The sequence below is a fragment of the Epinephelus lanceolatus genome, chromosome 10 (genome assembly GCF_041903045.1).
Source record: "Epinephelus lanceolatus isolate andai-2023 chromosome 10, ASM4190304v1, whole genome shotgun sequence".
Taxonomy (NCBI): Eukaryota; Metazoa; Chordata; class Actinopteri; order Perciformes; family Serranidae; genus Epinephelus; species Epinephelus lanceolatus.
The window spans coordinates 38,779,533-38,796,183 of record NC_135743.1 but is presented as its reverse complement, the minus strand read 5'-3'; the positions used below and the strand labels follow the sequence as shown (position 1 = coordinate 38,796,183).

Genomic DNA, 16,651 nt, shown 5'->3' with positions numbered 1-16,651 from the left:
CACTCCCACAAATATTGAGACATCTGTTGCATTGTGTTGTGATCAAACTACACATTTTAGAGGGGCCTTTTACTGTGACCATCCCAAGGCACACGTGTAGTAGTAATAATGCTGTTTAATGAGCCTCTTGATATGCCACACCGGTCAGGTGGATGGATTATCTTGGAAAAGCATGAGTGGTCACAGATTTATGACCAAAATTTGAGAGAAATATATCCACTGAGTTCACGAAAAAAGTCTTAGATCTTCAACTTAAACCTTTGAATAATGGGAGCAAAAACAAAAGTGTTGTGTTTAAAATTTTGTTTAGTATAAATGTTAAAGTCAAAATGTTAGCCATGGGGAGTATTCCTTAAACCTTCTACAGACTGTGGGATTTTAGCAGCCTGATACATTTACTGTAGCTACACTGTGCGACATGGATCTAATAAACTTATGTATGATATCAAGTTTGACGTATATAAACTGTACAATGACACCAAGCTACGACATACGATACAATAGCTTGAGTGCCTAAGGATGCTGAACGGGCATTATTTTTTCAACTGTGAAGCACAACATAGAGGGTCACATTAATAAATAACCTTAAGTTTTGTGGGCACTACATACTTCAGTGTGCCTGTGTGTGTCCGTGCATGTTTGCTAGCTGCTAGGTTTCTCACCTGGCAGCTGCAACTCCACCACTATTTCCTTCCATGTTACATCCTTCTTTATGCGACCATGGTAAGAGCTGGAGGACACATCATACAGACAAGACTCCTGCTGCCACAACAAGGTTTCCCTCTTTGCTGGAATCCCACACATTTCTTTTAGTGCGTTATGCCTCCATGGTGAGCTGCTATCTGTCTGTTTGTTTGGGTTTAACAACAGTGTGTCATTTCATGCTGCATTTCAATTGGTTGGCTAGTAGACGTAGGTCACACAGTGAGATGGCCATCCCCGATTTATGACACTGTCAGAATTTTATCCCAGGCTGTCTTTGATGGCAAGACTATGACAGTGGCCATCCTAGAACCTCTCACTGTGTGATGTAGGCCCACCGTTTTAGGGCCACAACCAAAGATATCGCCACGTTTCTTTCATGTTGGTCTTTAATCTGGAACAGCCCAAAATCACACAGTTTATACCAGGCTGTAGCTTGTGAAAATGGTATAATGTCTTCTGAATCTGGAGGAGCTTTGTCAAACTGAGAAAATAACTGATGATGTCATAGCGATGTCAAAAGGTTAGCTTAGCTGGGGCTTGAGTCTACAAATGTTTAACATCAAACCTGTGGTACAAGCTTTCCACAACATTTGGATTAAGGTGACAAACTCATCACTGATCAGTGAGAGAGATTCTCTCATTGGTGAGGGCAACTATTTGAATGTCATATTGTCTGATGCATTAAATGTGTTCCTGAAATGAAACTCTCCATATGTTTGACATTGTGCATCACAGCTGCACATTCATACTGAGGTTTGTTTGTCATTCCTCCAGATCCCTAATGCAGAGTGCCAGCCTCACAGGCTGTACTCTGCTGTGTAATTTTGGTGGGTAACATGATGGGCCATTAGCTGACTGTGATTTCAAAATAATCCTTCACGTCTGTTACCAAGACATGTGATGCGTCATCGTTTAGCTCAACAGCTAAGTGATGACGCATCTGAGGTTCAGGCTGAGCTTTGGCACTTGTTAATATTTCTGTTATGTCTATGTGTGTGTGTGTGTGTGTGTGTGTGTGTGTGTGTGTGTGTGTGTGTGTGTATGTATGTGTGTGTGCACCCATACTCTTGCTGAGGCTGATGTGTCTATAAACAGAATCCATTCCTAATCGTAAAGCATGTGTACTGTAATGGCTTATCATATAGGCAAATCAATACTACAGCATGCTCTACAGCCCAAGACAAGTTAGCCATGGAAGTAAAATGATTTTTTTAATTCTATGGATTAAACACTATACTGCCATACAATACTTCATTCTTTGGAATATTCAATTTATATTATCATACGAACTGATCTCAAGCATATACTGATTTATTATCTCTTTACAGCAGCGATATAAGACAGCATTCTGGCTATTTAAACCTTAAATCCTGATTAGATTATAAGTGTAAAACTTCTTCAAATAGAAGACACTATTTCTGTCTGTTATGACTTTGGCCGGGGAGAGACACTGGCTGCATTCCAATTTAATTATTTCCTTAGAGTAAAATTTTATTTCTAGCTGAAAAATTTACTTCTACCATGTCTACTTCCCTGACTCTTCAACTCTCTTTAACTCTGCTCTGCACAGACATAATGGGAGATGTTTTTCAGGTATTTACCATCGTGACACTTTGGCTTCTTTTTACAACAGACACACAATTATAGTTACATGCTCCCTCTAGCACTATGGCCCGCTCGCTCCTCCTGCTACCAGCTACAGGCAGATCAATATTTGAGAAGGGTATGCAGCAGCAGAGGTGTGTTTGTGTAGCTGCCTATCTCTGTGGGGCAGCCCGTTGTAGTGTCAAGTCTGGAGGATGGGAGTTGGCCTTTGGGGGAAGTGAGGCTGTTGAGGGGGTGGGAATGGGGGGTTATAAGCCTGGGATGACCTGACAGCATAGATATTTAATAACTGTCTTAACCTGGACTTCCAGCAGACGTGCTGGTGAGTTATGAATATGGCCGCAACTTCAACCTTTCACCCACCGAAGCTTCCCAGAAAAAACATGAAGGAACAGAGAGGATTTGGCTGCAGTACACTGTTCAACTCCATCAGACAAGTGTTAATACTCAGTCACCCTGCTGGTCAAATGTAATCTTATCCATAGATATCTGAGAGCAGGCTGGCTCAGACAGTTCTGCAAGGGTTAGTTAAAGTTGTTTTTAGATTTACATTTTCAGCATTACTAGCAATTTCATAAGATCACCAGAATGCCCATTGTCAAATCCATGTAGGGTTGTATGTACTACTGTCAGTAAAGTTGGTAAGCATCAACCACATTAAGGGTTGGGCTATGCTAGAAAAGATGTAGATTGGGAACTACACTACTCAAAAAATCAAAGGAACACTTAATGGTCACAGTATAACATCAAGTCAGTTAAACTTCAGTGATATCAATCTGTTCTTTTAGGAAGCACAAGTGATTGTCTAAACAAGTGATCACCTGCTTTGCTGCAAATAAAACAGGTGCAATGGAGAAGCAAAAGCAAGACAACCCGAAAAAGGGAAAGGTTTTACATGTGTTGGTCACGGACAGTTGCTCTCTCCTTTTCCTTCCTGACTGATACTTCTCTAGTTTTGTGTTCTGCTAGTGTCCTTGTCACTACTGGTACCATGAGGTGGTACCTGCAGCACAATCAGGTTGCACAGGTAGTTCAGCTCCTCTAGGATGGCACATCCATACGTGTTGTCCCAGGAAGGGAGCGTGGAGGAAATACTAGGAGATAGGCCATTACACGGGAAGAGCTGTAGAAGGGCATCAACCCAGCAGCACGACCGGTATCTGCTCCTTTGTGTAAAGAGGAACAGGAGGAGCACTGCCAGAGCCCTACAAAATGACCTTCAGCAGGCTACTGGTGTGCATGTCTCTGACCAAACTGTCAGAAACAGACTCCATGAGGGTGGCATTAGGGCCTGACGTCCTCTAGTAGGACCTGTGCTCACAGCCCAGCACCGTGCAGCTCGACTAACATTCGCCAGAGAACACCAGAACTAGCAGGTCCGCCACTGGCACCCTGTTCTCTTCACAGATGACAGCAGGTTCACACTGAGCACATGTGACAGGCGTGAAAGAGTCTGGAGACACTGTGGTGACTGTTATGCTGCCTGTGACATCATCCAGCATGACTGGTTTGGTGGTGGGTCAGTGAGGAGGGATGTCTTTGGTGTGTCGCACAGACCTGCATGTTATAGCCAACGGTACCCTGACTGCTTTTAGGTACCAGGATGAAATCCTCAAAGTGGCTGTCAGACCTTACGCTGGTGTAGTGGGCCCTGGGTTCCTCCTGGTGCAGGACAGTACCCAGCCTCTTGTGGCCAGAGTGTGTAGTTAGTTCCAGGATGATGAAGGCATTGATGCCATTGACTGGCCCTCTCGTTCCCCTGACCTAAATCCATTTGGACACTGATGAGAATATATATTGATATATCAGATGCCACCAAGTACCGCCACAGACTGTCCAGGATCTCACTAATGCCCTGATCCAGGTCTGGTAGGAGATCCCCCAGGACACCATCCGCCGACTTATCAGGAGCATGCCCAGACATTGTAGGGAGTGCATACAGGCACGCAGGGGCCATACACACTACTGAGTCACAATATGAGTTGCCATGATAAAAATCATACAAGTTGAATCAGCCTGTTCTTTGCTTTTTGATGTGATTTTGAATCTAGCCCTTAGTGGGTTGATGATTTTGGTTTCTATTGACCGTTGTTACGTCATTTTGTTGTGTGATGTGTGATTTAAGTGTTACCTTATTTTTTTTTTTACAACAGTGTAGTTTGGTGTGGAAACTAGTTAGACAAAAATATTTATAGCTGGGGGTAGGATGTCATATTGTAGCCATTTAAGTCATACTGTTAATTTTGGAAAGTTATCAAAATGGCTGGACACAATCTTATGTCAAAGATTTGGAGCAATGGGGCCTCCAAAGCTATTTGACCATTTCACAAGCGGTTCTGATGGTGGATACTGGTAGCTGAAATGTATGCACCTTCTCATAATACAACGTGTGGCTGCCACAACATTGCATTCTGGTCTATTGAGTAACCCTGTCAACCAAAAGTTCCATTTATATACAATTGAATGTTTTTTAGAGGAAATGTACTTACTTTTTTTCTGGTCCAGGAAGTTATATGTTCTTGTACAGTACAAATCTTGTAGGAATGGATGGATTGTGGTAGTCAAAACACAATGGGGCCATATTAGACAGACACAGAGTAGACCAATCAGTGCTTAAATCTGCACAGTTGCCATAAATGTAGACCAATTTTTCTATTTCCATTCAGGAGAGGGTGCCCCCACCACACAGCATTTTAATATACTTGTTTAAGTCTTCAGGCTATAATTGGTTGTTTGTAATAATTAATAATAATTATTCTTTGTACTCCAGCATTTTGTGTGTGTGTGTGTGTGTGTGTGTGTGTGTGTGTGGAAGGTAGTGTGGTCCTGATGATGTAAGCTCAACATTCTGTTTCACTCCATGTATCAGTCTTGCCCCACCTTGTTGAATAGCAGTGGTTGCGCCCAAAGAAACAAGTGCTATCTCTAACATTAGTAAAGACAACAGTAAGTGAACTTCCTGCAAGAATAGTCAATAACAACAATTACATGAAAACAAGAGCATGCACTCGTGAAGTTTCTCGAAGGAAAAGATATTTTCACTGTTTTTCCGACTGGATTTGGCAAAGAACTTGATTTCAAACTGGCTCTGTTGGTGATGAAGAAGATGTTCCCTGGCATTTTGTTGATTAGCTGAAGGAGTTTGTCTGTCAAGGCAAGTACTCCCACTCACTGACAGTGTTTGGGATGGGAGCTAGGCTGATACAGAGAGCAAAACAGAATGCTGAGCTAACCTTATCAAGATGGTTTTACCAGGCTTGCATAAAGGGGCTACAAATCACATTTTGCTGTGTAACCTTGTGTTGTAGAATTACAATAAATGCTTGACCTGTAACCTTGTTCATCTTCAGACACTTTTGTTCCCAATGTCCATCCACTTATGGAGACACCACTGAAAACTTTTCATTCTTTACTTGAGGATGGTTACTCTTGGGTACAATGTATGAAATATGAATAAATTATTGCTTCAAAATATCAGTGCAACTTCTGTATAAAGATGTTGACATATTGGCAAGTCCAGTTTATTTTCAATAATTTTGTAATTGCTCTCTCTTTCTCTTTCTCTGTCCAATATTTTCCCCCCAGACACTCCATGCAGCAGCAAACCAACAAAGTCATCACCAGCACAAGCCAACTCATCAAACAGCTCTCTGATATAATCAGCGGCTCTTCACGGGTATTTTCTGCTCCCCTTCCTCCCTCTTTCACTGTCATTTTCAAGAATAAACAGTGGATTAAACAACATTGGAGCTAATTAAGGCTAATCTTGTTTTGTTGCACAGCAAGACCGTCTGCACCTGACCAGACTAAAGACTGAACTCTCAGAGTCTGTGCAGCGCTATGGGGATCTGCAGAAGGTATCCACATATACAGTATCTTCATGTGCTGGCAGAAATTCATCACTATGGTTAATTGATTATTATTAACAACAACTGACAAATAGATGGAGTTGCTCCACTGACAGAAAGTTGTAAGAGCTATTGCACATACAGGCAAAACAAACACTTAGTGGCCTCTGAAAAAGCAAGACTCTTCTTGATGCTATCTCTTTATTTGCTCCTTTTCCAGAAAATTGCGGAGCGTTCAAGGGCCTTGCTCCCTCCAGCACAGAAAGACAAGAAGAAGGTGAGCTGATATGGAGGGTAAAAAATCTGCCCTTTGTTTCACTGTCATTCATAAAAGAGTAGGATGATGAGATGGCATTTCTCTGCTCGATTGCATCCTCACAAGGGCTCCTTTGAAGCTCTGTATAGTCTCCTCCACTCTGTTATAGTGGATTCCATTCATCAAATACAACTTTTATGCAGTGCTTTTTTTTTCATCTGAATCTAAAATGGTTCAGGCAAGAGTTTATTTCCAGTGTGCAGCCCCATGACAGCAAAGAGATAGAGACGGATAATCAGTAATTGTGTTTAACAAATGGTCGATCCTTATTACAGACAGACTTGATGTGAATGAGTCCTTATTTTGTATTAGTAAAACAAAATAATATAAAAACAAACTTATTGATCTCTGTTTGTATGTGGTGTGATTAATTGGCTGAAGTAAAAAAAAATACACCGACAGTGTGATCGTGATGGAAGTATCATTTCCTTCATGCTGATTGGTGTAAATGTATCAAACTTTTCAAGTTTTTATACGTATATACTCATACATTATACCATTATACCAGTACACCCATGCTCAACAGCTAGTGACAGCCAACCCACAAAATTTCTCTTCAATGCAACACCAGTCATCATTTATAGGTTTATAATTAATAAAGACAAACCATTAATTTTAATGTATTGATTAGCATCCCACTTGTATGTTGGCAGGCTGTGTAAGCTCAATACAATGTTACAGAGATGTCAGTGACCAGCGATCTATCATACTGTTGTTACTTCCACAGCCTTTTATTGCATTCATGTTTCGGTGAAATTTTCATATAAAAAATGAGTTCCTGATCATATTTCATTGAATCAGTTTTGTTTGCTCTTTGTTTTCAACGTGGTCTTTAAACACTCTGAAAAACGTCTTTGTCTTCGTAGCGTCCACATTACAACTTAAAGCCCATGAACACACCAAAGCCGGAGGAGTGTAGCCTGGTTAAGATCATCCTGATGATGTGAAAACAACATTCAGTTTCGCTGTCTGCATTAGCCTGGGCTCGCTGTTGCCCCAAACACTTTCAGTGTTACAAACAAACTCCTTCAGCCAATCAGTGTAACAGAACACTGGGGGACATCTTATTCATCAACAATGGGGCCAGTTGATAAATTAAGCTTTTGCCAAATCCAGTCTCAAGAATGGCAAAATTGTCTTTTCCTCAGAGAAATACTGAGGAAACACTTTTCCTCAGCAAGTGCATCCTCTTGTTCTCGTTTACTTGTTGTTATTGACTCTATATGTGCAGTAACTCCACTTATCCCTGTGTATGATAATGTTAGAATTAGGGCTTATTGGATTTTAGATCATCAGCTACAATGCAGTCCCTGATTGGCTTCTTACATTGTCAACTAACTTATGTTGAGCTCATGTCATCAGGATGGTCGTACCAGGCTAGGAGGAAGGACCATCCGAGGAGCATGTAAATGCACTACTGGCGTTGGCTGGTGGAGGGTCGGACCCAAGTCCAATTTAATTGCTTCTTGTTTTTAGTGGGCAAAGTTATCAGTGCCCTACAATAACAGCAAGTGGGTCTGGAGGATTCAAAAGCACTTGAAAGTACAACAGGCTGACCTGGCACATACTGGACACTAAAAAGAGTTGTTCAAAAAGATCAATTTTCCCCATCAATACAGTATTAAATCAGCATATACTGTAGGTCTGTACAGAGGGCTCTCCACTGTGTGTGGACTACTAGATTTATGGATTCACTTTCAGTTTCTCACCATGTTTGTTCCCTGTAGGGGTACTAGGTACTCTGTTGGCCACTGTAAAGACAACCGTCAAAAATATTTAAAAACTGTTTCTTTAAAGCTACCCACTGATTCTGTTACACTGCCCCATGTCCTTTAATCTCAATGGTATCTCCCAATTCAGTTTATTTACATTAAGTGACCTGATGCATAGGCGTATCAGATAACTATCCTGTCTCAAAGAAGCCAAAGGAAGTCCAAAAGAAATCAAGAAGCATTTGGGATGGATTGATGGATATTACACAAAAATTAGCCACTGCTGTCCCTATCATATTTAATAAAGCCACTGGGTTAACAAACAGCTCACCACATATGATTATGCAGAAAGTGGACCATTTTGTTTTAGCATCAATCTGACCCCTGATCATTTGGGCCACTGAATGATCTGTGTGGGTGAGAGAGCAGCGGAAGTGCTCATAAATGATGATTCATCCACGTGTTTGCATTAGTTTCTGCTTAGCTGTTTGGTACTTGCTAAACTGCTATTGTTGTAACTGAACTGCTAAAGTGCAGAAGTGCACTGTGGTCATGAAAGCTCAATGCACTGCAGCTTATGAAAACACTATTTAAGAGGATGACACTGAGGACAGCTGCCTTGTCTAGACAGATTTCCATTTTTTAATTGCAGGTTTCCTTTTTTATTTAACAAGCATTGTTGGAGGGAAACTGAGATCTAAGCTTTTACTGCCAGTGACTGCTTCTGTGTAATTGTTGTGCGGGTGATGAAAAAGAACTTGAAACTTGAAACAATGGACAAAACAAAGGCAAATGTAGAAACTGTTCACAGGACATGCACAATATTTAGAGAAACACACTATGAAGTAAAATAACAAAACATGCAGCAAAAGCTTAATTCAAAACATGATGTAAACCTTTAAAAAATGTGTTTTCTAATCTGTTTTTAGTTGTGGCTTATGATTTGGTCCGAACCTAGAAAGAGTTTAGGACGTGATCTCCCAAAAAAAGCCCAATTTGTCATTTTACGTGATCAATTAAACAAGAAACAATGTCTTAATTCGTGAGCTTTAGAGGTGTTATTATGCACCTTTGGACTTAGTCAGATAAGCTCTTTTCCCTTGTTTCCAGTCTTTATGTTATTATGCACCTTTGGACTTAGTCAGATAAACTCCTTTCCCTTGTTTCCAGTCTTTATGCTAAGCTAAGTTAGCGAGCTGCTGGCTGTAGCTTCATTATTACGTACAGACATGAGAGTGGTAATAAACTTCTCATCCAAGTCTTGGCAAAATAAGCAAATAAATGTATCTCTCAAAGAGTTGAACAGACATCAATAGTTGTATATGAACCAAGTATGATCACCTGTATCACTAAGACTGCATTCATACAAAATCAGGCATGAAAATACCACTCCTGCCATTCATTTGAATATTGGTAGTGCATCTAGGCTGCTGATGCGGGGCCACAGGGGATCCCGACAAAAAAAAATAACAGTAGCCTGTGGCAAGAAGTTGAAACACAATTAACTGACGTCATACTGTGGTGCCAATCCCATAACCAGTGATCAGACCGAAAAATACCCTAAGCCAGGGGGAAACAAATAATACAGTCTCTTTCTGTCCTGAACTATTAGTGACTAATAACAACGTATGTATTAACAGCTTGTGTGTACAATTCAAGTGATTCTCTAAAGGCGCTTGCACATGACCAGCTTTAAAATCTTTTGATGCCCGCTGTGCCATTTTTTTCCTATGGAAGCTCGCATTACGCTGACGTCAGGGTACTTTTCGCGTCGCGTTGTGGGCTTCATCGGTGTTTTGATGCAATGCCGAAAGCATGGACGTCGGAACTATTTTCTGAGAGGGGGGGCGGGATTTTTGTTGGGAGGGGCGGGGGAAGCACGCACACTTATCAATGATTAAGGATTTGATTTGAAGTTATTTTATAATAACATGCAGTTATAAGAGAACTAGAATGGATGAACATGGCATCTTTATTGTTAAGAAAATGAAACTTTGATAACTAAATCAAGCCATTTAAGGAACATAATAACATTATTTGTAACCTTGAATGCGCTCCTGACTCAGGGCTTTCATGCATTTCCAAAAGTGGACCTTCTCTCAGTTGACCTACTGATGAAGATTTTAAGCAGGGTCGAGACATCGCTTTCATCCATAAGATCACTGTGAGCGTTCATAATGGCCATGGTGTTGTGCAGCCAGGTTTTCAGCCTGCGCAAGGCTGAGAAAGAGCGCTCGGGTGCCACGACAGATATGGGCAGGGCCAGACAGAGCTTAATGAGCTTCTCCACCTCCGACAGCATGGAGCGGGTTTGGGGCTGCAAGGTTTGCAGGATGGACACAACATCTTGGATGCCAAGGCTACTGTATGTAGTCAGGTAGGCTGCATATCACATCAAAAGCATAGATCTATGCATTAATGATATGAAAGAGATAAATGTAAGTCAGACAAATTTAGTTTAAATTCAGATTCTTTATTTTTTTAAAGCGTAATGCAGTGGGTAGGGAGGCTGGGGTGTGGGGGTGCGGATGGGAGGGGGTGCGGCCACACCCCCTGCACCCCTAGTTCCGACGTCTATGGCCAAAAGTTCAATTTTGTTGAACTTCGACCCCGTTTGAAGCTAACCTTTCTGTGTAGAGCCAATGATTTTACAGTAGAACACAGGCAGGGGGCGGGGGCGGAGACAGGGCTTGGAAAAATGTAAAGATCTGACTGCAAGATGGAGAAGATCAGCGTTGGGTCAAGCCGACGGCGAGCGCTGCGGCATCTGCAAATCGGCAATCATGTGTAAGCGCCTTAATGGGGATATGGCGACCCCTAGGCGTACTTGGGAGTACTGTATGGGGTATGTTTGATTTATTTATTTTTTTATTTTTTACTATTTAATTTAAATCAATCAGTTGATTTAGATTAAATTAATGAAATCAAGTTTTTTTTCATTACTTTTAAATATTTCTCCCATATATAATTCCTAAAATAATAATACTTTAAGTTCAAGAAAAACACATGTTCACAAGACATTCTAAATCATCAAATATCGCTGCTTTGTCTGTGGACTTTCACATCTACATATGACGTGCGAGGTATACTCCTGCTACCTTTGTTGATGTTATGGGACTGCGTTTCAATTAATGCTTGTTGCATGCATTCTGTCTCTTAAAAAAACACCTTTATTATTTATTTGACAAGACAGTATTTGAGCGTGATGGGGGGAGAGAGAGAGAAAGAGGGGATGACATGTAGCAAAGGGCCGCAAGCTGGAATCAAACTCGTGGCTGCTGCTGCAATGACATTGCCCCTGTACATAAGATGCCCACTCTAACCATTGAGCAACTGGTTGCCCTTAAACATGCAGTCTTTTTTATAATAAACTTACAAGGCCAGTAAAACACCTCATATTTATATTTATTTCCTCGTGCAACAAAGGCATGTGGTCAGGCTAAGGCAACAAAAGCATGTATTAGGTTTAGAAAAAAACATCATGGTTTGGATCTACATTCAAATGGGAAGCGAATAGCGGGCCCCTGCGTGGGCCTTTGTGCATTGGTATCTTACATTGACGTCCACATTTTGGACAAGTTTGGTTGATGGCCATTACGTCAACAACTGCCTAGTTTGTTCACTTTTGTGCATCAGTATCTAACACCCAGATCACTGACAAAACAGCGGTTTCTGATGAGTTTGGAATGACAACAGGCTGGTGTACATGTAAATGTGTCTTTTGTGGCAGTAAAGGTACTACAATGATGATAATCAAAAGGAATTCTACAGACCATTTAAGCCAACATAAACAAACTTAAGCCCCTTTTCCACTTCACAAAAAACAGCTTACACCAGCTAACATCTGCCTTTTTAATGTAACGGGAAGGGTTACAATCTGCATCCACACCTAGTTGACTCTGCAGTAGTCACAGGTTTTTATCGGCTTTGGCTCTGATCGGCATTGATGGAAACAATACAACTGGGTGAACATGCTAATTTTAGCCCCTTTACCGGCGACATGCAATGAAACGCCACCACAAAATACCATTTGTCTCTGCCCAAGCAGAACTCAAAGATCGACCCGAATGAGACTGCACTGAGTTTAAAAGAGCCTGAATGAGTAAGAGATAAATGAAGTAACCACTGTAAAGTTATTACAGGCCTCAGTGCTGCTTTCTACCGTTTACTAACCTGTTTCTCAGCCTTTTAGTTACATCAAATATGACACACCAAAACAAAAAAGCACATACACACATAAAGGCATACTCACCTGCTGCAGAGCCATGTACACAACTCTGGTCTACTGACAATGGAAATGAAGCCTGTAGCCTATTTTTAAAGAGGTTAACCATTTTAAAAAAACAAACAAAAAAAAACCTGTGTACACATACTAATTTTGGTGGAAATGGGGTATTACTTGAAGACAAATACTCAGTTGCTGAGATGGGAGATTGCCTTTCCATAGCTGGTCTCTCCACCCTCCACTCACCCACAAATGGGCCATTTAAGTGACAATCCCACACCATCGCACAACCCTGCAGCTACTCCCCGCATTGCCTGACTTAGTGTGAATGCAGCCTTAGGAGAAAGGTCAGTTCAGCAACAGAACAACACCTCTGCGTTTCACTCAACAGTACTTCAGTGGGGTGCAGGTTTGAACTCTTTTGATTGAAGGACCCATCTTGAACACCACCTTGCTGCTGAACTGAAGGGAAAATCATTTACAGCTTCAACTCTTCAACTGGTTGGACAGTAACAATTCTGTGAAGAACCATTTTGCTCACAAAGAGCCTCTAAAAATCCATCTTTCTTACAGAGAGGAGAGTCGTATGTATTAAGGTTTTATGTCCCTCTGAAGGCATATTATCAGGGTCTTTTATACTGCTAGCATTAGAGGTAAAGGGCTTTGGGGGCGGCGAGCTGGATGGGACGTTAAATAAATCTGACTACCTTCAATACATAGCAGCAAGTTCACTAATCAGCAAGCACATTTTGGAAGAACAAATTGGTAAAACTACTGCTAAAAAGCGGTGACAATAGGAGCAGAGTCTGTATTTTCTGCTGTAGAAGAAATGGAAGGTTTTTTCAGTTCATGGATAGCAAACAGTGAGAGGCGTTCTGACGTTCAAAATGCCATACATATATGCATTTATACAAACATTTTGCAGATCAATGCAAATGTTATTGACTGCTTTCCACCCACACCTTTAAATTCACGTCATCAGTCTACTGGAATCAACAGCAGGGAACTCGAGAAACTGTGTGAACTTTTCAGCAGCGTGTGAACTTGAGCAATAAGGTGTCAGAATGATTGTCTTGAGAGTCTTTACCATCTGTGTGATGTACTAATATATTCTTGAGCATTTGTGGTGGGTCTGTATGTGGAGGAGTGAGCACGATGCTGCAGAGTTTGTTGAGGAGTGGTGAGTCACGTTGTGGCCAGTAGACACAGCGCTGTGACTCAGCCCGGGTTGGTCCTTGTGCTCTGACCCACACTGACCCCTCTACCATGAATTAGCTGTGCAGTCAGCCACACGAAGGTGGAACACATTAGCAATGCAAAAAAAAAAAAAAAAAAAAAAAAAAAATCAAGCAGGCTTTTCTCTGAATATAGGTTTCCTCCCTTTCCTCTGCTTTTGTTTGCAAATGTAATAAAAATGTGCATGTACAGAATAGACAGATGTTCATGGATTAACAGCCTCAGTCTGAGCTAACCCCTGCAGTTCTCTGCACTAAGCTCCTGTGCACTGTTCAAATATCAGTAACTGGCTAGACCAAATGAACATTCTACTTTATTGAAACGCCGTTCTTTAAATCCAGAAACAAACATGGTGTGGTTTGATCTTTCCATTGTTTTAAACAAAAACTCAGGATTGATATATGATGAAAAATGTGGACCCTTTTTATCACTGCTGTGGTGGCTGCAAGACATGCAAATAAAACACTTGCAGAAGATTAATTACCTCTATTGAAGAGAAATGCCCATTGCATGGGTTCTATATTTCTCTTATATATTTCTGTTGATGTGGAGGTATGAAGTCCTTGCATACTTCCAGAGGTGGAAGAAGTATGTAGGGACTTGTCTCACAAAAATAATTTGCAAGCACTACATACATACAAATCGCAGATGGCAGCAGCATCATGTTTCACAAATGTAAGTTGGTAATTACATGTATGATCTTAAACTGCCAAGAACCAAGTAACTACAGCTGTCAAATAAATGTAGTAAAAATAAAAAGTCCAAAATTTCTCCTTGAACACCAGTGATGCTGAAGTATAAAGCAGCAAAAATGGAAATGCTCAAGCAAAGTAACTCAAGACTCGAGTCACATGACTATGCTCAAGTGAGACTAAAGTCAAAAGTTAAATGACTTTGGCTCTACCTAACAAAATTAAAAAAGATTTGCAACTCATCTTGGACTTAAACACCAATGACTTGTGACTTTGCTTGGACTCGACCCTTTTGACTACACAATACTTGATACCTCCCCCAAAGTCCAAAGAAAAGATCAAAAATAATGTTGCAGTGCGCCATGAATCATTTCCCTTCATTTCATGAATCATCTAAGATTAATGCTGTTGATTTCCACCAAACCAACACTAATTTTCCAGATGATCCACTTCCTCCTCCACTCAAGTTGCAGGAGAGAACCATGAAGAACTAACGTTACTGAAACTTGTTTCAACAAATAAACAGGAAATTTAAAAAGTGTTCATGATTTTATTATAGTTATTACAATCTTCCTCTGCTATTAAAATGGCATTATATTTGGTAAAGAACACTTTATGACTCGTTTAGGACTTGAAACTCAAACTTTAGGACTTGGGACTTAAGTGCAAAGACCTGGAACTTACTTGTGACTTCCAAAACAATGACTTGGTCCTACCCCTGGTAAATACTTACATTGCACCACTGAGACGTGAATGCAGTTTGAATGAGTGTATCTTAAGTATTTAGATAATCCACATTATACTTAAGTGAAAAGAAAATTGACTGCAATTATTTAAATTATGGGCATTAAGCCTCGGGATTAATTTACATATATTACAAAATGTGTCTCTAAGTAAAGTCGGAACAAGTCTTACTGGTTCCTTGTACTGTATGACCCACCCTGGGACCCTGTCAGGCCAGGTTGTATGGCCTTGAACAATACAACCACAAAAATTGTTTGTTTCTACCCTCTAATACAACCCACAGGAGCATTTCCTTAACTAATGCCCCTACCAGTGGCAAGAGATCAACACCTCCCCATACCTAAACATCAGAATAGCTCATATATGATCGTTAATGGTCACATTTGCACCAAAACTACTTGGTTAGATTTAGAAAAACATTATTGTTTGAGTTAAAATAAGTACTAATGTAAGAACACAGTCACATCAGAATAGTTAAGATAACTGTACATGAGCTTTTGGTTTCACATGGCACACAAACAGCTGGGTCTCTCCTGGGCCAAAGTCCTGTGTTTGATTTGATCGCCCAGTAATACAGAACACTGCCAGGCAGCAGAGGGAGCCACACCTGCTCACTGTCAGAAAGTACTTTACTGTTGTTGCTGTACCTACTACCATTATAACCACAGTATTGAATCTAATCTGATCTATTTTTTTTGTGCGCATGTCCTACAGAGTCCCCAGACACCTATCGAGGAGGGTCCTCTGTTTGGAGAAGCAGTGGGCTCAGAGGGAGGAGCTCAGGCTTTCCTATCTGAGATCAGTGAGGAGGATGTGGAGGTTCTTCGCCAAAGAGAGGAGGCCCTGCTGCAGATCGAAGTAAGAACACTGACATCCATTCAGCTTTACATGTGTATCTTCATGTCATTTGAACAACTGAATTCATCATGCACAAGTATCACAAAGTTGTCCAGTACAATTACTGACTAGAACAACTTCAGTGTCCTGTTGGCAGCCAATGAGTGGTGCAGCTGGTGATCAGAGGCCTTCCTCAAGGGCGTCATGTCTGTAATTTCACCACACTCTCTCACAAAAAAAAAATCAAACTCTGTGAAGGCTTGAAGTGTAACTACCGTTGGTAGTGGTTGTGCTTGATTTAGATTATAATGCTCATGATGAGGGACAATGGGATCCCTGGGCACAGGCACTTTAAGGTCCCCGCTTTGTACATAGCATCCCTCCTGTATTGCATCTTTTTAAAGCTGGTTCTAACTTTTAGTGCTGCTGTTGAAATCCGTACCCAGACTCTATATTTTGTTCATGCTGAAGTTGAAGATGGTTGTCTAGCTTCTTTCCAAAAATCACTGCCATAGCAGATCCGCACTGACACTCATCTCTACAAGTTTGTACAAAATATTCTACACCACTATAAACAAAATGATAGGGAACCATTAAAGAAAGTCTGTGATACAGTTTATACATTTTTAAAGCAGAGCTTGATAAAATTGCCTCGCAAATTCAATTGTAGGCTTACCTTAGCCATATGTCCTTTCTAGACGTATTATGTGGGATATCATTTAAATAACAAT

General features: G+C 40.9%; 1 protein-coding gene across 2 annotated transcripts in view; it reads left to right on the top strand.

The window, feature by feature from the left end:
* tsnare1 (T-SNARE Domain Containing 1) overlaps nt 1-16,651 on the top strand; it is a 320,279-nt gene that overhangs the window by 138,397 nt on the left and 165,231 nt on the right. For both annotated transcript variants that reach the window (XM_033639648.2, XM_033639647.2), the window contains 4 exons: nt 5,896-5,986; nt 6,093-6,167; nt 6,379-6,435; nt 15,798-15,941. In XM_033639648.2, the coding sequence (XP_033495539.1) occupies nt 5,896-5,986; nt 6,093-6,167; nt 6,379-6,435; nt 15,798-15,941 (367 nt within the window). The remainder of the gene's footprint in view (nt 1-5,895; nt 5,987-6,092; nt 6,168-6,378; nt 6,436-15,797; nt 15,942-16,651) is intronic.